This window comes from Lipotes vexillifer, unplaced genomic scaffold, assembly GCF_000442215.2.
Source record: "Lipotes vexillifer unplaced genomic scaffold, Lipotes_vexillifer_v1.1 scaffold517, whole genome shotgun sequence".
In the NCBI taxonomy this organism is placed as follows: Eukaryota; Metazoa; Chordata; class Mammalia; order Artiodactyla; family Lipotidae; genus Lipotes; species Lipotes vexillifer.
Window position 1 is genome coordinate 693,306 of NW_006786711.1, and position 15,290 is coordinate 708,595.

Sequence of the window (15,290 nt, forward strand, 5' to 3'; positions counted from 1 at the left end):
ATCATTACAGAGTAAGGCTCAAGAGGGATTCAAGTAATATATTAGAGAACTGATTAAAAAACACACATAGGGCTTCCCTGGTGGCGCAGTGGTTGAGAGTCCGCCTGCTGATGCAGGGGACACGGGTTCGTGTCCCGGTCCGGGAAGATCCCACATGCCGCGGAGCGGCTGGGCCCGTGAGCCATGGCCGCTGAGCCTGCGCGTCCGGAGCCTGTGCTCCACAACGGGAGATGTCACAACAGTGAGAGGCCCACGTACCGCAATAAAAAAACAAAAAAACAGAACAAAACAAAACAAAACCACACATACAACTCTCAATGAGTTCCATATGGAAAACAGCAGTCTTATCTCAACAGAATAGGTTTGTTTTTTATTGTCTATACCTTTAGTGTTTTGACTCTTTAGAAAACACTGGCATTGTAAGAAAGGGCAACTGAAATTTTCTGAAATTAACTTTTTATTATTTTTAAGATGAAGCATTTGTAAAGTTCTGCATCCCAAAGCAATAGCTGAGAATAGGAAGGTGTTCTATTACCTAACTTCTAGAATATTTGTATTTCCAGGTCAACTGCAAGCCACACCAGGGCAGTGACCTGTCTACTTTATCTGGAACAGGATCTTGCATGCAGCTGGTGTTTAATAAATGCCCAGTTTGATGAATGAAGTCAGAGGCTAGACAGAGACACCTCTGACCTTGCTCTCAGCTGTGTAGGTTGCTTCAGAAAAACGGAAGGGCTCTCATAAATTAATCAGAAAAAATCAGAAAATACTACAACTTCCAGGAAATACGGGCAAAATCATGAACAGATATTCATAAAACATGACAAATGGCCAACATTAAATAAAGCCTAAATAATTTTAAAACAGAACTATTTTTGACTATCAAACTGGCAACACACATTTATAAAGATCAATATAGACTTAATGAACAGGCACTCTCAATCACCACTCATTAAAAATTTACACTATTGCTGGAAAGAGTTTTGCAAAATAAATCCAGAGTATTAAAAAAAGTTTTAAAGTTTGACCCAGTTATTCTACTTTTAGTAATGTCTTAAATAGAAGTAATCAGTTACAGAATTAGAGTAAGAGTAACCATCAAGGACACACACACACACACACACACACGTGTATATACATATATATGAAATATACACACTCACAGATATGTATACACACATATACACACCATCATATATGTTAGTATGTGTTATCAAAAAATGGAAGCAGTATACATTTTCAAAAACAGAGGAATGGTTAAATTAAATCTGACACATGCACCCAATGGAATACTATACAAAATTTCAAATGTTAATGAGCAGGAAAAGGATGGTAAATAACTCTGAAGAGCTAATAGCCTCCCACATAACTGGGGTAACAACACTTTTAAAAAGTTAATGTGAAAACCTAATTTTGATCATAAGACATGGTATTCTAGTTGTGTGTGTGTGTATTATAATTACCTGGGTAGGTCTTGATAAAGTTCATTTTATTAAAATCTTCAGAAACGTGAAATTCCTAAAAGTAAACACATGCAATAAGAAAACAGTTATGGTTTTAAAAACAACAGGACCTTAACTTTCAAAAGGAAGTAAAATCCAAAAATGGCCATCACCAGCCTTGGGACTCAAGATTAGCTACATAAGAACAATAGGGAATTGCTTCTTGGTCCTGTCCTCGGGTTACCATTTCTTTTGGAACCAGACAAGTAAAGAAAGTGCTGCTGACCAGCACAGCATTTTTGTCCAATTCTTCCTCTACAAATGAGTGCTCTGTATTTCCTCTCCCTCTGATTGCAAAGGAGGCATCTTGTTAATTTTGCTCTCTTGGCTTCACTAGAATTTCCTCAAGATGACACATACAAAGTAAAACTACAAAGACCCATTACTAACAGAATTCTCAGCACTAGTGAAAATAAGGCATTGGGTATCTGAGGCAATAGAATAGGAAAATTATGTATATTTAATATATAAACACACACTGAAAAGGAAATTTAGACACTGTGGGTGTTTTTTTTTTTTTAATACTCCTGTATCTTCCAAAATTTACATAGACTACGTAATACTTTATAACTAGGAAAAAATTAAAAGTACATATTTCTTAATGAGAAAATGAGCCTCAGCATAAAACTGAGAAGATAAAACTCTAAAGAAAAAGCACTAATTAAAAATTCTATTGATCAGCGCTAAACTGATAAGTCCTTAAGGGTCTTGATAACATGGACATCATGAATTGCTGATTGGTCAGGATGAAAAAAAAGAAAAAAACAACCCACAAAAGAATACTGATTCCTTGTCCTCCATCTTGGTTTTTTACAAAGTACAAAAATGTATCAGCATTTTATACATACTAATTTCTACTCGGGGGGAAATCAATAGATTAATACTAATTAATAATAAATTGAATATACATTGCCCCTTTCCACTGAGGAGCTATAAGAGTTTTTATATGCCATCCTATAACTGCAGAGAGTACCCTTGAACCACGAGCCACAAGAATGGTCCCTAGAGAAATAAATGCATGACCACTACCACTACTGGAGCAGGCATTTGAGGCTTGCACTCGTGGCTTCTCGTTATATTATGTGTGCACACATCGCCACGATATTCCTATAAAATCTTCAGAGGGAGAAAAACGAGACCACTGGCATTTATTACTACACAACGTATACACAGCAGCCCCAAGCAGGTGGGCGCTGACCCCCAAGCCCGCAGCTCCCCAGCCCTCACCAGCTGCCCACCGTTGCGTGAACTGCTTAAGCAGAGAGCCTGTCCTTTCTCTTGGCTTTTCTTTCTTGGCCCTTAAACACACTCAAGGCTTCTTCTCCTTTACTTTAAAAAGCAAAACAAGCAAACAAAAAACAACAAAATTCTCTTAACGATACTAAAACTTTCTTCATCCCCTCCTCAGCCAGCACCTTCTCTACAGATGAGCCCACACTCACCACGTTCAGGGTCTCTAGCTGCTCACCCCGGTCGCTCTTGAATCCACCGCACCGCAGGGCACCACCCCCGCTGCATGGGAAGGGTTCTCCCTGCAACCACCAGCTGCTGTCTAGCTGCCAGTCCCAAGGTCGTGTCTCTGCCCTGATCTTAGGCCCTCTTCCCACATGGCCCATTCCGTCTCTGTCTCCCCTGTGGGTTCCCAAACCCCTGACTTTCTCTTAAACGTTGATATTCCCCAGGGAACATGACCTTGGCCCTCTGCTCTTCTCATCGTACCCGCTACCCCTAATTGACACCAGCCACAGGCGTGGTCTCCACTGAGACCTAAATTGGGAGGACTCCCAACCCCAGCCCAGGCCAACCCCTTGGGCACATGAATCCAACTGTCAAAACTGAACCTGTCACCTTTCCCCTCAATATCAGCGTGTCTTCTGTCTCAGGGAGCAGCTAACCGTTCACCATCATCTTGGCTAGAAACTGGACGCCATCTTATCAGCACTGCTCTCTATTAAACACCTACATCTAATCAAACACCTTCCACATATCGCCACACTAAGCAAACAAACAGACACCTGACCGTTCCATCCTCCCCCACTTGATGCTCTTCAGTGGCTCCCCATCATGCAGTGATTCCCTAATGCACTCGATCCTAAGGGTCACCGAAAGGACTTGCTAAAATTCAGATCCCCAGGCCACTCCCTAGTGCTTCTGAAGCTGTGGGTCTGGCATGGAGCCAGGCAACGTGAATTTCAGTAAGTCCCCTAAATGAAAAATATGACTAACTATGCAAGCTTGGGAAGCTTGGCTTACACGATGTAGTCCAGGCTCCTTAATGCACACTCAGGATCACCATTTCCCCTTCCTTCCTGGCTACCTTCCTCATCAATCCCGCTCCTAAATCAGTCATTCAGGACTCAGGCCTGGGGCCTGTCTTTTCTCATTCTCTTCCCAGGTGATCACAACCATTCTTTTTTTTTTTTTTTTTTTTTGCGGTAGCAATGAAAATTTTTGCTCCTCTTTATAGGTTTATCTTTTAACATCTTCTTAACTTCCCATAATATCTAGAGTATTCAGAATAATATTTTACAGTAGCAGTGAGTACGGATGAAAAGTCTTGCTTCTTCACTTGAATTTCCATTCATCTAACAAATGTTTATCAGGCATCTACTATGTGCCAGTCAGTAAATAAAATGTTTGACATTTTACTTTTTATTACAATGTTGGTTGATGAGATAGATGTCTTTGATCAATATTTAATGTTAAGTGTATAGACAGTAGACTTGTCAATGAAACAGTAGAATAAGAAGGTACAAAAGGCAGCTTTAGAAAAAACAAATGTAAGCATCTGCATTTCTATCCACTTGAGAATCTCTAAGCCTGGGGTTTCTTGTGCCGCGGAGTAGAAAAGCCTCCTGCTGCACCGCAGCAGGAAACAGGGTGACCAAATGCCCCAGGACCCTGCCATCCTGCCCTCTGGGTCAAGGCCATTCTGAGACTCTACTGAAGCAGCTCTTGCATTCATTCACCTTCCATTTTCATTTGACCACAACAAAGACTCACAATGAGACCAAACTGTGAGAATTTATCTTCCCGGACGCGCAGGCTCAGTGGCCATGGCTCATGGGCCCAGCCGCTCCGCGGCATGTGGGATCTTCCCGGACCGAGGCACGAACACGCATCCCCTGCATCGGCAGGCGAACTCTCAACCACTGCGCCACCAGGGAAGCCCGATCACAGTTATTCTTATGGTTTGAAAGATGCCCTATGTGCAGATGACTCCCCAGCCCGGGTTCCCACTGGGCTCCAGGCCTGCAAATCCAATGCCAATTCCACATTGCCATTGGTTGTCTCACTGGTATCTCAACTGTACAGCTGGTTCCTCACTGTCTTCTTTCCCTCTAAATGCCCCCTCTCCCCACATACCCCTAAGCTTTTCTCTTCTCAATAAATGATACCTCTGTCTAGCAGTTACTCAAGCCAGAAACCTGGCTGTCACCTGAGTTGCTGCCCTTCCTCCCCTCCCCACACCCAACCTGCCACAGATGTATGTCAGTCATCTGCTTCTGTCCATCATCACTGCCACTGCCCTCTCACCCAGAAGCCGACAACACCTGACGTTCCCGCCTCCACTCTTGTGGCCCCTCGATCCACTCTCTACTGAGCAGCCAGAGTGATCTTTTAAAAATGTAAATTAAATCATGCCATTCTTCTGCTGAAAACCCTGTAAGAGCTTCCCACAGATTTACAAAACTTAAAACTTCACCCAGACCTACAAGGCCCTGCATGACCTGGCTTCAGCCCACTTGTCCCATCGCCCCTCATCCTGCCCCGTCGCTCAGCACCATCCAGCCAAGATGACCCCCTTCAAGTCCTCAGACACAGAGATCTTCCTGCCTCGAGTCTTTACTTGGACTTTCACTTCTGGAAAACTTACTCTGGCTCTGCCTGTCTGTCTCCTACCTGCCCTTCAGGCCTCAGCTGAATGTCACACCCTTGGAGCGGTCTTCCTTCCTGAGGATCCTGTTTGCTACGAGCGGGTCCACACATGTCTCTGGATTCCCTCTTTCACTGTGCCTGTTCACTTCTTCACAGCACCTACCACAACCTGCAATTTGATGTTTACTTGTATATTACCTGTCCCTCCCACGAGGCCATAAGGCTCCTGAGAGCAGGGACCATGTCTACCTTCTTAATCGGCACTCTGCATGACACCTAGTGCTGAATGCAAGGCTCTCTATGACCCGCTCCAGCCATCTCTTCAGTCTTATGTGCTTCATGCTGCCAAGCTGCGTCATTCTTGTTCCCTGCGCACACCCTGACTTTGCAAACCCCTCTGTCTTTGCTCGTGCTGTCCTCTGCGTCTGGAAGTCCTCCTCCCTCTTTCCTGGTTAACTTCTAGCCATCCTCTATGACTCAGCACAGTAACAGGCTGGCCTGGCCGCTCTCCGGCCAGGTGCAGGCACCGGTCTGTGCTCTCACTGCTCTGCGTGCAGTTCTATAAAGCAGTGATACTCAAAGCGCGGTCTGCGGAGCACTGGTTCTGATGAAAGAAGCAGAGAAATAGGGAATGTGTGTTCAGAAGCCTTTACAGCAGTTTAATATTATTATGACATCCAAGCAGACAAAATCAGCAAATTTTCTCAATCAACAATGTAATACCCCAAATATCAATCCAGCAAACTAAACTCAAAGCAAACCAAAGGGAAAATAATAGAGTTGAAATACATTATCAGAGAATCGAAAAAAACAATAGAGAGTCAATTAAATCAAAGCTGGTTCTTTGAAAAAAATCAACGAAATTCACACACATTTAGCCAGAGTGGTGAAGAAAAAGAGAGAGACGACTCAAACTAACAAATTCAGGAATGAAAGGGGGAGCGTTACCATAAACCTTACAGAAAGAAAAAGGACTGTAAAGGCTGCTATGAACAATCACATGTCAACAAATTAGATAAGCTAGATAAAATGGACAAACTCCTAAAAAGACATAAACAACAAACACTGGCTGAAGAAGAAATAGAAAACCCATAACAAGTAAACAGATTAAATTAGCACTCAAAAAACTTCCCAGGATGAAAAGCAACTTTGGAAAGCAGTTTGGCAGTTCTGTAAAAAGTTAAGTACAGAGTTACCATATGACCCAGCAATTCCATTCCTAGGTGTATGTACCCAATAAAATTGAAAACTTAGGTTCACACACAAACTGTTATGCGACTATTCATAGTAATATTATTCATAATAGCCAAAAAGTAGAAACAACCCAACTATCCATCAACTAATGAATGGATAAACAAAGTGTGGTATATCTATGTAATGGAACATTATTCCACCACAAAAAGGAATGAAGTATTAATTCAAGCTACAACATAGATGAACCCTGAAAATATTATGTTAAGTGAAAGAAGCCAGACATAAAAGGATATACACCTTATATGATTCTATTTGCATAAAATGTTTAGAATAAGGAAATCTCTGAATTCAGAAAGTAGATTAGTTACTGCCAGGAGCTGAAGGAAAGGGGACTGTAGTATGACTGCTAATGGGTGAGGGATTTCTTTTTTTCGGGGGTTGGAGGAGCTGATAAAAATGTTGTAGAATCAGAGTATTAACGGTTGCATGATCTTGTAACTATACTATAAGACCAATGAATTGCACACTTTAAACTGGTGAATTTTATGGTATATGAATTACATCTCCATTAAATATAGGCATATACACACACAGTTAGACCCACAAAAATACCAACCTATAATAAACTGAAAATTTAAATATCTGGTCCTTCACCAAAGACAGTTTGAGACGTAGAGCCTCAAAGAGTTATATGAGCTGTTGGCTGAATGACTAGTCCCTAGTCTTGTTTTCCTTCCTTCTCACCTCACACACACACACACACACACACACACACACACACACACACAGAGGTACGTGCGCTCTCTCCCACACTTTCCTTGCCCCAGCCTCCTCCTTCATGGGCTCAGGGGTCAGGGCTGCTACAGGACTCACCTCCCCTGTACGAAGGCTGTGCTTTGTGGGCTAGACTGAGGACCAAACCATCAATCATGACAGCATTCAGAGCTCCATGGAACTCCAGACGGTCCCTGACTTATGATGGTTCAACTCAGGATTTTTCAGTTTTACGATGGTGCTACAGCAATGCGTCTTGAGTAGAAACCACACTTCAATTAATGTTGACCTTTTCCCAGGTGACCGATACGCCATACGATCCTCTCTCATGACGCTGGGGAGGGGCAGCCGCAGCCCCGCTCAGCCACGTGATCATGAAGGTTAACAACCAACACACTTACCATCATTCTGGACTCACACAATCATTCTGTTCTTCACTTTCAGTATGGTATTCAATAATTACATGAGATATTCAATACTTTATTATAAAATAGGCTTTGTGTTAGATGATTTTGCCCAACTGTAGGCTAATGTAAGTGTTCTGAGCACGTTTAAGGTAGGCTAGGCTAAGCTGTGATATTCAGTAGATTAAGTGTATTAAATACATTTTCTTTTTTTATTAATTAATTAATTTTTTTTTTCAGTTTTGGCTGTGTTGGGTCTTTGTCGCCGCACACGGGCTTTCTCTAGTTGTGGAGAGCGGGGGCTACTCTTCGTTGTGGTGCACGGGCTTCTCATTACTGTGGGTTCTCTTGTTGTGAAGCACGGGCTCTAGGCACGCGGGCTTCAGTAGTTGTGGCTCGTGGGCTCAGTAGTTGTGGCTTGCAGGTTCTAGAGCACAGGCTCAGTAGTTGTGGCACACGGGCTTAGCTCCTCTGTGGCATGTGGGATCTTCCCGGACCAGGGATCCAACCCGTGTCCCCTGAATTGGCAGGAGGATTCCTAACCACGGCTCCACAAGGGAAGTCCTAAATGTATTTTCAACTTATGATATTTTCAACTTACTATGGGTTTATCAGGACATAACCCCATCATAAGTCGAGGAAGATCTGTAGTTTACAATTAAGCATTAACTAAAATTAATCCATTTTTAGGCCTAACATCTGTACTGAATGAAACATTTTCTAATGCCAAACAAGCAGGCATTCATTGTTAGCTTTATTTACACTGTCCAACAGGAGGGAACACAGGAGGTCAATATAATGAATACATTCTGGAAGCTACCTACCATCACGGCTCCGTTATCCTGGCCCACAAATATCCGTCTGCTATCATGATGGTAAGCCATAGCAGAGCAAGGAGCTGCCAGAAAGACAAAGACCACGTTACGCTCAAAGCTAAGCATGTGAAGTCATTGTTCAAGGTACCTTATTAAACAGAGCTATAAAACTTAGCTTAAAAGAAAGAGGGCAAAAACACTTTATGAAAAAAAAATTACTAAAATTCTGTTGTCTTAGTGTAAAATTTTAACTTTAACAATCTTCCAAGTTACTTTTATAACTTTGGGTGAAGCGAGCTCCATAAAGTTTCATCTGATTGAAACTCCTACCTGTTTCTGGAAAGGTCTGGGGTCCAGAGTAGGTGATCTGCTACCCAAATTCCGCAGGTCATCCTGCCCCTCCCGCTTCCCCATCACAGGTAAAACAGCACCTGGCATCTGTGGAAAGAAGGGTTCCCAGCACCACAATTCCCTTTCTGTGGCAATGTGAGCAAGCTGGGAAAGCCACTTTGGGATTACTTGGGTTTTTTTCCCAATGATGAAAAAAATGTTCCGTTTTGCGATGACTCACACAACCCCAGTTTGTGGTAACGCGTTGTGAGGGGTAGACATGTTTCTTTGTCTGTAGCATGTCATGTGACTAGGGCAGCCCTGACTCTTCCCATGTATGCACCCCTCTTCCAGCATCTACATAGTCTTCTGCCAGAAAGCATGGGCCAGAGAATGAGTTTCACAAAGGAGAAACTCTAAATCGTCTCCTCTGCTAAAAATCAGAATTAAAGTGATTTAGAAAATGGAACATTTGGAAAAAGAAATGTTTGGGTTCACTTCAGCCTTAAGAATTTTAATTGACTGTGGAAAGAAATGCATGCTAGGAAATAAGCAAACAAACGAGTTTATTTTGAAATAAAACTCCTTAAAAAAAGTAAAAGAGAAAAATCTTATAAATGAAGTTACCATTTGAAAACAGTTTAAAGTTCTCTAACTACAATGGCTGATATTCTCCACAAAAGGAAGAAAATAAACTACCATACTGAACTGTACTCAAAGGCAGAAACATAGTTAGCTGTATGATCAGACTATTTCAGTTACATTCAAAAAACTATCTCGTTGAAATGTAGAGACCAAAACTGTCTACACACAAAACAATTAGAACTGACTACAAGTTTGTACACCCTTATCCACCATATTGATGTTTGAAACTACAAAGAACGATCATGTTTAAGAATTATAACCACAAAGACATATGTATCTTCATACAAAGTGCTTTTTAATAACCACGCATAAAATTATCTTTGAGAAATCAAATCATCTCTTTGATGATTTTAAAGATTCACTGTCATCACTTTTGCTTGCTTTTCAGTTGGTACTAAATCTTAATGCTTTAGTTTTAAGCTTCTTTTCAATTCTTTTTATGCCCAATCCTATAACTGTACATAAACATGTTAAAATCTTTTGCGTAAAAATTACAATGTGCTGAGTAATTTTATAACACTAGAAAATTCTCACATATTTTTTAAAAAAGCCTCGCTAGTTTGCTCTGTATCTAAAAATGTCCTGGCTTTTTTCCTAGAAGGGAAGCCTCTACTGAGATAAACTATAATTTTTTTTTTAATGTGAATGTTCACATAGTTTTTGTTTGTTTGTTTGTTTGTTTGTTTTTTAGGTACGCGGGCCTCTCACCACTGCGGCCTCTCCTGTTGCGGAGCACAGGCTCCGGACGCGCAGGCTCAGTGGCCATGGCTCACGGGCCCAGCCGCTCTGCGGCATGTGGGATCTTCCCAGACTGGGGCACGAACCCGTGTCCCCTGCATCGGCAGGCGGACTCTCAACCACTGCGCCACCAGGGAAGCCCCACACAGTTTTATAAACAAGCAAAACACAAATCATCTTTCAAATCAGTGACCTTTTAAAAAGGCACCATTGCAGTCCAAAATCATATGCTTAAAACTTTAGTTTTGTAAACAAAGGGTTTTCTGGAATATAGTCAGGCTCTTTCATTTATGTATTCCTTATGGCTGCTTTCACATTACGATGGCAGAGTTGAGAAGTTGCCACAGAAATTGTTTGGCCCATAAAACCTAATATTTATGTCTGGCCTTTTGCAGAAAAAGTTTGTGGACCCACCCCATATTGCGGTCAGCAGCACAGTTTTGGAGTCAGGTGGGCATGAACTGGAATTCCAACCTCTGGCCTCAGTTTTCTTGTCTACTAAATGGTGAAAATATCATCTACCTTATATAGCTGTTGTGATGATTTCATAAAATAGTACCAAAAAACAAAAATGCATGAGGCACATAGTAGATACAGAAACAAAGAGTTACATTTTTCTTCAGCTAAAGCAGATTCTGAAAGTTATTTCTGTTATGTGAGGTAATGTCCTGAATCATAATTGGTCCATGTACAGCAACATTCTAAGGTTTGCTTACTGATCACCTCTGTTAGGTCACAGGAAACAAATTGGGGGATGACCACTAAAATGTCCTCAACTGGGTAATCTGCAGACAGTTTTTAAAACCAACATGGCACTTTTCTTCTCAGACTTCAAATTTAATTTTAAAATAAAACAGACAAGCGGTTATTTCTCAAAATTCATTCATTCCGTTTTCTTCTGGCAATGTTCTTGCCATTTCATCAGTAGACATTGTTCCGGATGGAGGTGATAAAGAGGCATCTGGAAGCAACAGGTTGCATACGTGTAGATACAAACATGAAGGTGTCAGTCACCCACAACAGAGATGTGTTTTTACTAGTCTTTCCAGACACAGCGCTGGAGGCTCCTTCTGGAGGGTACAGTTAGGCCAAGGTAGCAAGGGATGGCAACAGAGAAAGCAAAGCCATGTGCCCAAGACCCAAAAGCCAAGGAAGAGGGTGCACTGCTACTGCTAGGTTCTGGTGCCCTGGGGGAGAAATCAATTACCAAGTGAACTAAATATCTGGGGGAAATGCAAGCCAAGGAGTCACTGAACTAAACACCGGACAAAAATCTATCTCAGTCTCTCTCTGTTCTTAAGAGCAAGAACTCCAAGGTTGAGGTCTCAGGAGACTGAGCTGTGGCCAGATTATGAAGTGCGGGGTAATGGAGAGGAGGGAGGGATAACAGCAAGAGCATTAGCAGGACTGTCCACAAAGACGGCAAAACATCCCCCAGCACAGGTAGCAGGTCCCCAGGCTGTTGCTATTCCCGGCTATCGGATCTATCACTGGGTCACTGGAAGTAAGGAGTTATCTGTCTAAGAGAAGCCTTCTATTTTTCAGTTGGGTAAAGGATAGGCTCAGAGGCCCAGAGTATCCCACCTACCTCTGCCCTGCTTCCTCAAAATCCCAAAGTAAATTTATCAAACGGGCTCCATAAGCACATTCACAAGACATCAGCCGCTTCCTATTTCACACTGAGTAACCAAGGTGACAAATCCACAGACACACAGGGACACAGGACGGGAGGTACTACTGCCTGGCACAGTAAATCATGATTAGGGTTTCAGGTAGTCTTAACACACTGCATACGGTAAAGTTTTATGGTTCCTTTTATAATAGTTAGCTTTATACCAGTATTCCAAAAAGTCCACTTCTTTTTCACTGAATGGTTATCAAGATAGAGAAGATAACCAGCCTGCCCAAGCTGTCAGTAGAAGGCAGAACAAATGAAAATCCTGATAAACTACTAATTATTTGTGGAAATGCTTATAGGATCTAAACCCTGCACGTACCCTGTGATAAATGTGCAAATGAGAAAGTGCTAGCCAAGAAAGGAGGTGCTTGGAAGGATGACTCAAGCTGATATAAGGAATTTGCTGAATAACTGGCAGCTCTGGGTTTGTAAGAAACTCCACGGCCCCTGGAATAACTCTTAAGGGAGCTATGAACAGTGTCCACAGCGTCTGGAACTAGCAAACACTCTTCTTTGGAGAACTTCGTAACAGTCGTCACTAGCAAACCGTCAAGCCTGCTCCAGAGCCTTTTGTCTTTTCCTAGGGGATCCTCTGATTATTGAAACCTTAACTGAGGAAAAGCCCTCATTAAGGACCAAAACCACCAGGAAATAAGCAGCTGGGGACGCCTTCTGTGTGGCCACTGCGGGTGGCAGGACACAACCCCAGCTTGGACCTGGGTAGTATCCAGGCACTTTTCTCAAGAAAGGATGGAGAAGTGGGAAAGAAGGATGCAAAGCTACTTAGAGCTGCAGGAAGGGCTGGATTTAAATGTAATTTTATATCACTACATCTCAGGGCTGTTCTAAAATCTCAACGCAAAAGCTTTATCGCCAGGGTTTATTTTTAGAACATATTTGACTACTGAGAAAAATCTCCATTTAGAATGCATTGTGCCTTGGACCAAATCTCTCAACAGTACCCAGAGTTTATGCAAAAGTTGGGCAAAAGGCCAGTTAAGAAGGCAGAGTGTTCAGAGCCCTGTTTTAGTGTCAATATCAGCTATTACTAAGAAGAAAGTTACTACTGATATAAGTTGGCAAAAGGAAGACAAAGGAAAATGGAGGAGGTGGGAGGCTTTCCTCTTCCTTTTATTTTGTCCAGTTCTGTTCAAGTCCACTTCAGTTAGGCCGGTAGACCCAGCTTCATTCGCAAGAGAAAGGGAGTATTCCTGTGGTTTAACACAGCCTATCAGAGGTATTAGGCAACTAAGAAGCTCATTTTGAAATCTAGCAGCATTTTTCTCAATCAGGAATTTTGAAATTTAAATCCTCAAAGACAGCTACTCACAGGCCATTGTGTGGTAAATGCTGGGCCAGTACTGACCGCTGTCTCTTTTCAGCCATACTCGGATAGTTCTGTGGAGAAAAGCAAAGAAGAAAACGAGTAGTCTTTAGTAATTTTACCTTCTTTTCCGCTCCAGGCAAACTTTTTATTTTATTTTCAATATTGTTTCCCATTGACCTTATAACATTAATCAACTGGAAAAATTAGACAAATACACACACAGAGCATTATGGTATACTTTATACTAGTATATATGTGTATATACACACACACATATTATATAGTTACCTACAGCATGTCCATACATGGCGAGTTATGCAGTAACTAGGAGTCAGGATTCTAAATAACTTTAATAATATGGAAAATGTTCATTATATAATGATATACAAAGAAAGCTGAGAACTATTAACTACTTTTCTTGGCAACAAACTGCAAACTTGGTCGCTTGGCTTTCTCAGCCAAATGAGAGTCGTAGATGTAAATGGAAAGAAAACGTTTCTGGAGAGCTGGGAGAGACGTGCGTACAAAGCAGAGCCCACACCACTGCTCATTCACAGGTAATTCCCAGTCGTCTTGGCTCCGGGAGGAAATCCTTCCACACCCGTCTCTGAGCCTCTCCTTTCACCAGAACACACACAGAGAGATGAGGAAATCCTGGACACAGGCAGGAAGATGACACACGACCAAAACAGCCAAAGTTTAATATTTTGGCTTATCACCTCAGAAGAACACTATGGAATATTTCTCCAGCACTCATGGAACCTCCAGGAAGCTCTGGGCCCCTTCCTCTTCAGAGTAGGACACTCACTGCCTTTTCCGGCACAGCTGTGCTCTGTCTTCGCCATGACTCCTGTCTCAGTGTCCCTTATTGTCAGCTCTGTCACACTCTTTTATTTCTAACAGCAACACAGATTCTGGCCCACAGCCAGCACTGAATTAATGGTTGCAACCTTGAACTAAAACACAGTAAGGCTAAATGTTGACACTGTTTCCATTCTGCTTGAAGTTCAAGACAAGTAAGACAGGTCTATGAGGATAAAAATCAGAATAGTGGTTGCTTCTGGGGGTGCAGACAGAATGCAGTGAAGGGATGTGAGGGAACCTTCTAGGGCCATGGTAAGGCTCTGGGGAGCAGGTGACGTGGGTGTATGCATCTTTCAGAACCTGCCCAGCTGTACTTAAGATCTTACAGATTACTGTAAATGATTAGAGCTAAATAAAAGAAAATAAAGACTAGATCTTGACTTTCATTCATCCAAATAAATAAGAGGACCTAGCAGCACAGCGGGAATCATGCTATTTTAAAGGTGAACTGGCCATACAGGCCTTAGTGTAGGAAGAGCCATTTGTAAAACACGACCCATCTTCCAGCCACTGCTAACTGGTCATGATGGAACCTTTGGCCAAGTTGAATCCCTCAGAATTTTTCTCTACATCCCACCTCTGATCACAACTGGCCAGACCAGAAATGGGATCAGTCAGTTCCTTCCCTGGGAAATCAGAAACCAGGAGAGACAGAAATAGATCAGTATGTCTCCAGTAGTTGAAATGACTGTTTCTGGTCACACATTTTGCAAGTTGGACTGGAGAATTTTGTACGTTAATAAAAGGGAAAGAATGAAGCCGACCAAAGAGAAGCAGTAGCAAGCTGGAGACAGTCCAGGTGGAGAGTCCCCCATGCCAGCTGCTCCTGAGGCCACTATTTCCCTAGACTTGGGTTCCATGAGGCAGATACGCCAGCATCCTCACCATAAACACCCTCAGCAGCTTAAGCGAATCTGAGTAACCTTTGCTATTTGCAAGCAAACAGGTACTCATACACTGTGTCTGCGTGGGATACCATGAAGACTCTCGGACACGGTCTCTTCGTTCAGGCACCATTAAACAAGATCCTACGTGACAAAGTTCACAAGGCAAGGCAATCAGGCAGACTCCTTCAGGAGTACCTATATTGTGATAGGAAGTTCTAGAAAGTTCAAGTTCACATCCAAAATTAAAAGGGAA

At 42.3% G+C, this 15,290-nt stretch overlaps 1 protein-coding gene across 1 annotated transcript in view; it reads right to left on the reverse strand.

Moving 5' to 3' along the window:
• The window catches only part of WDFY1 (WD repeat and FYVE domain containing 1), a 46,829-nt gene that overhangs the window by 16,369 nt on the left and 15,170 nt on the right, over positions 1-15,290 (reverse strand). The window contains exons 2-4 of the mRNA XM_007459339.1: positions 13,290-13,357; positions 8,578-8,651; positions 1,464-1,518 (exon numbers count right to left, since the gene is read on the reverse strand). Coding sequence (XP_007459401.1) covers positions 1,464-1,518; positions 8,578-8,651; positions 13,290-13,357 — 197 coding nt within the window. The remainder of the gene's footprint in view (positions 1-1,463; positions 1,519-8,577; positions 8,652-13,289; positions 13,358-15,290) is intronic.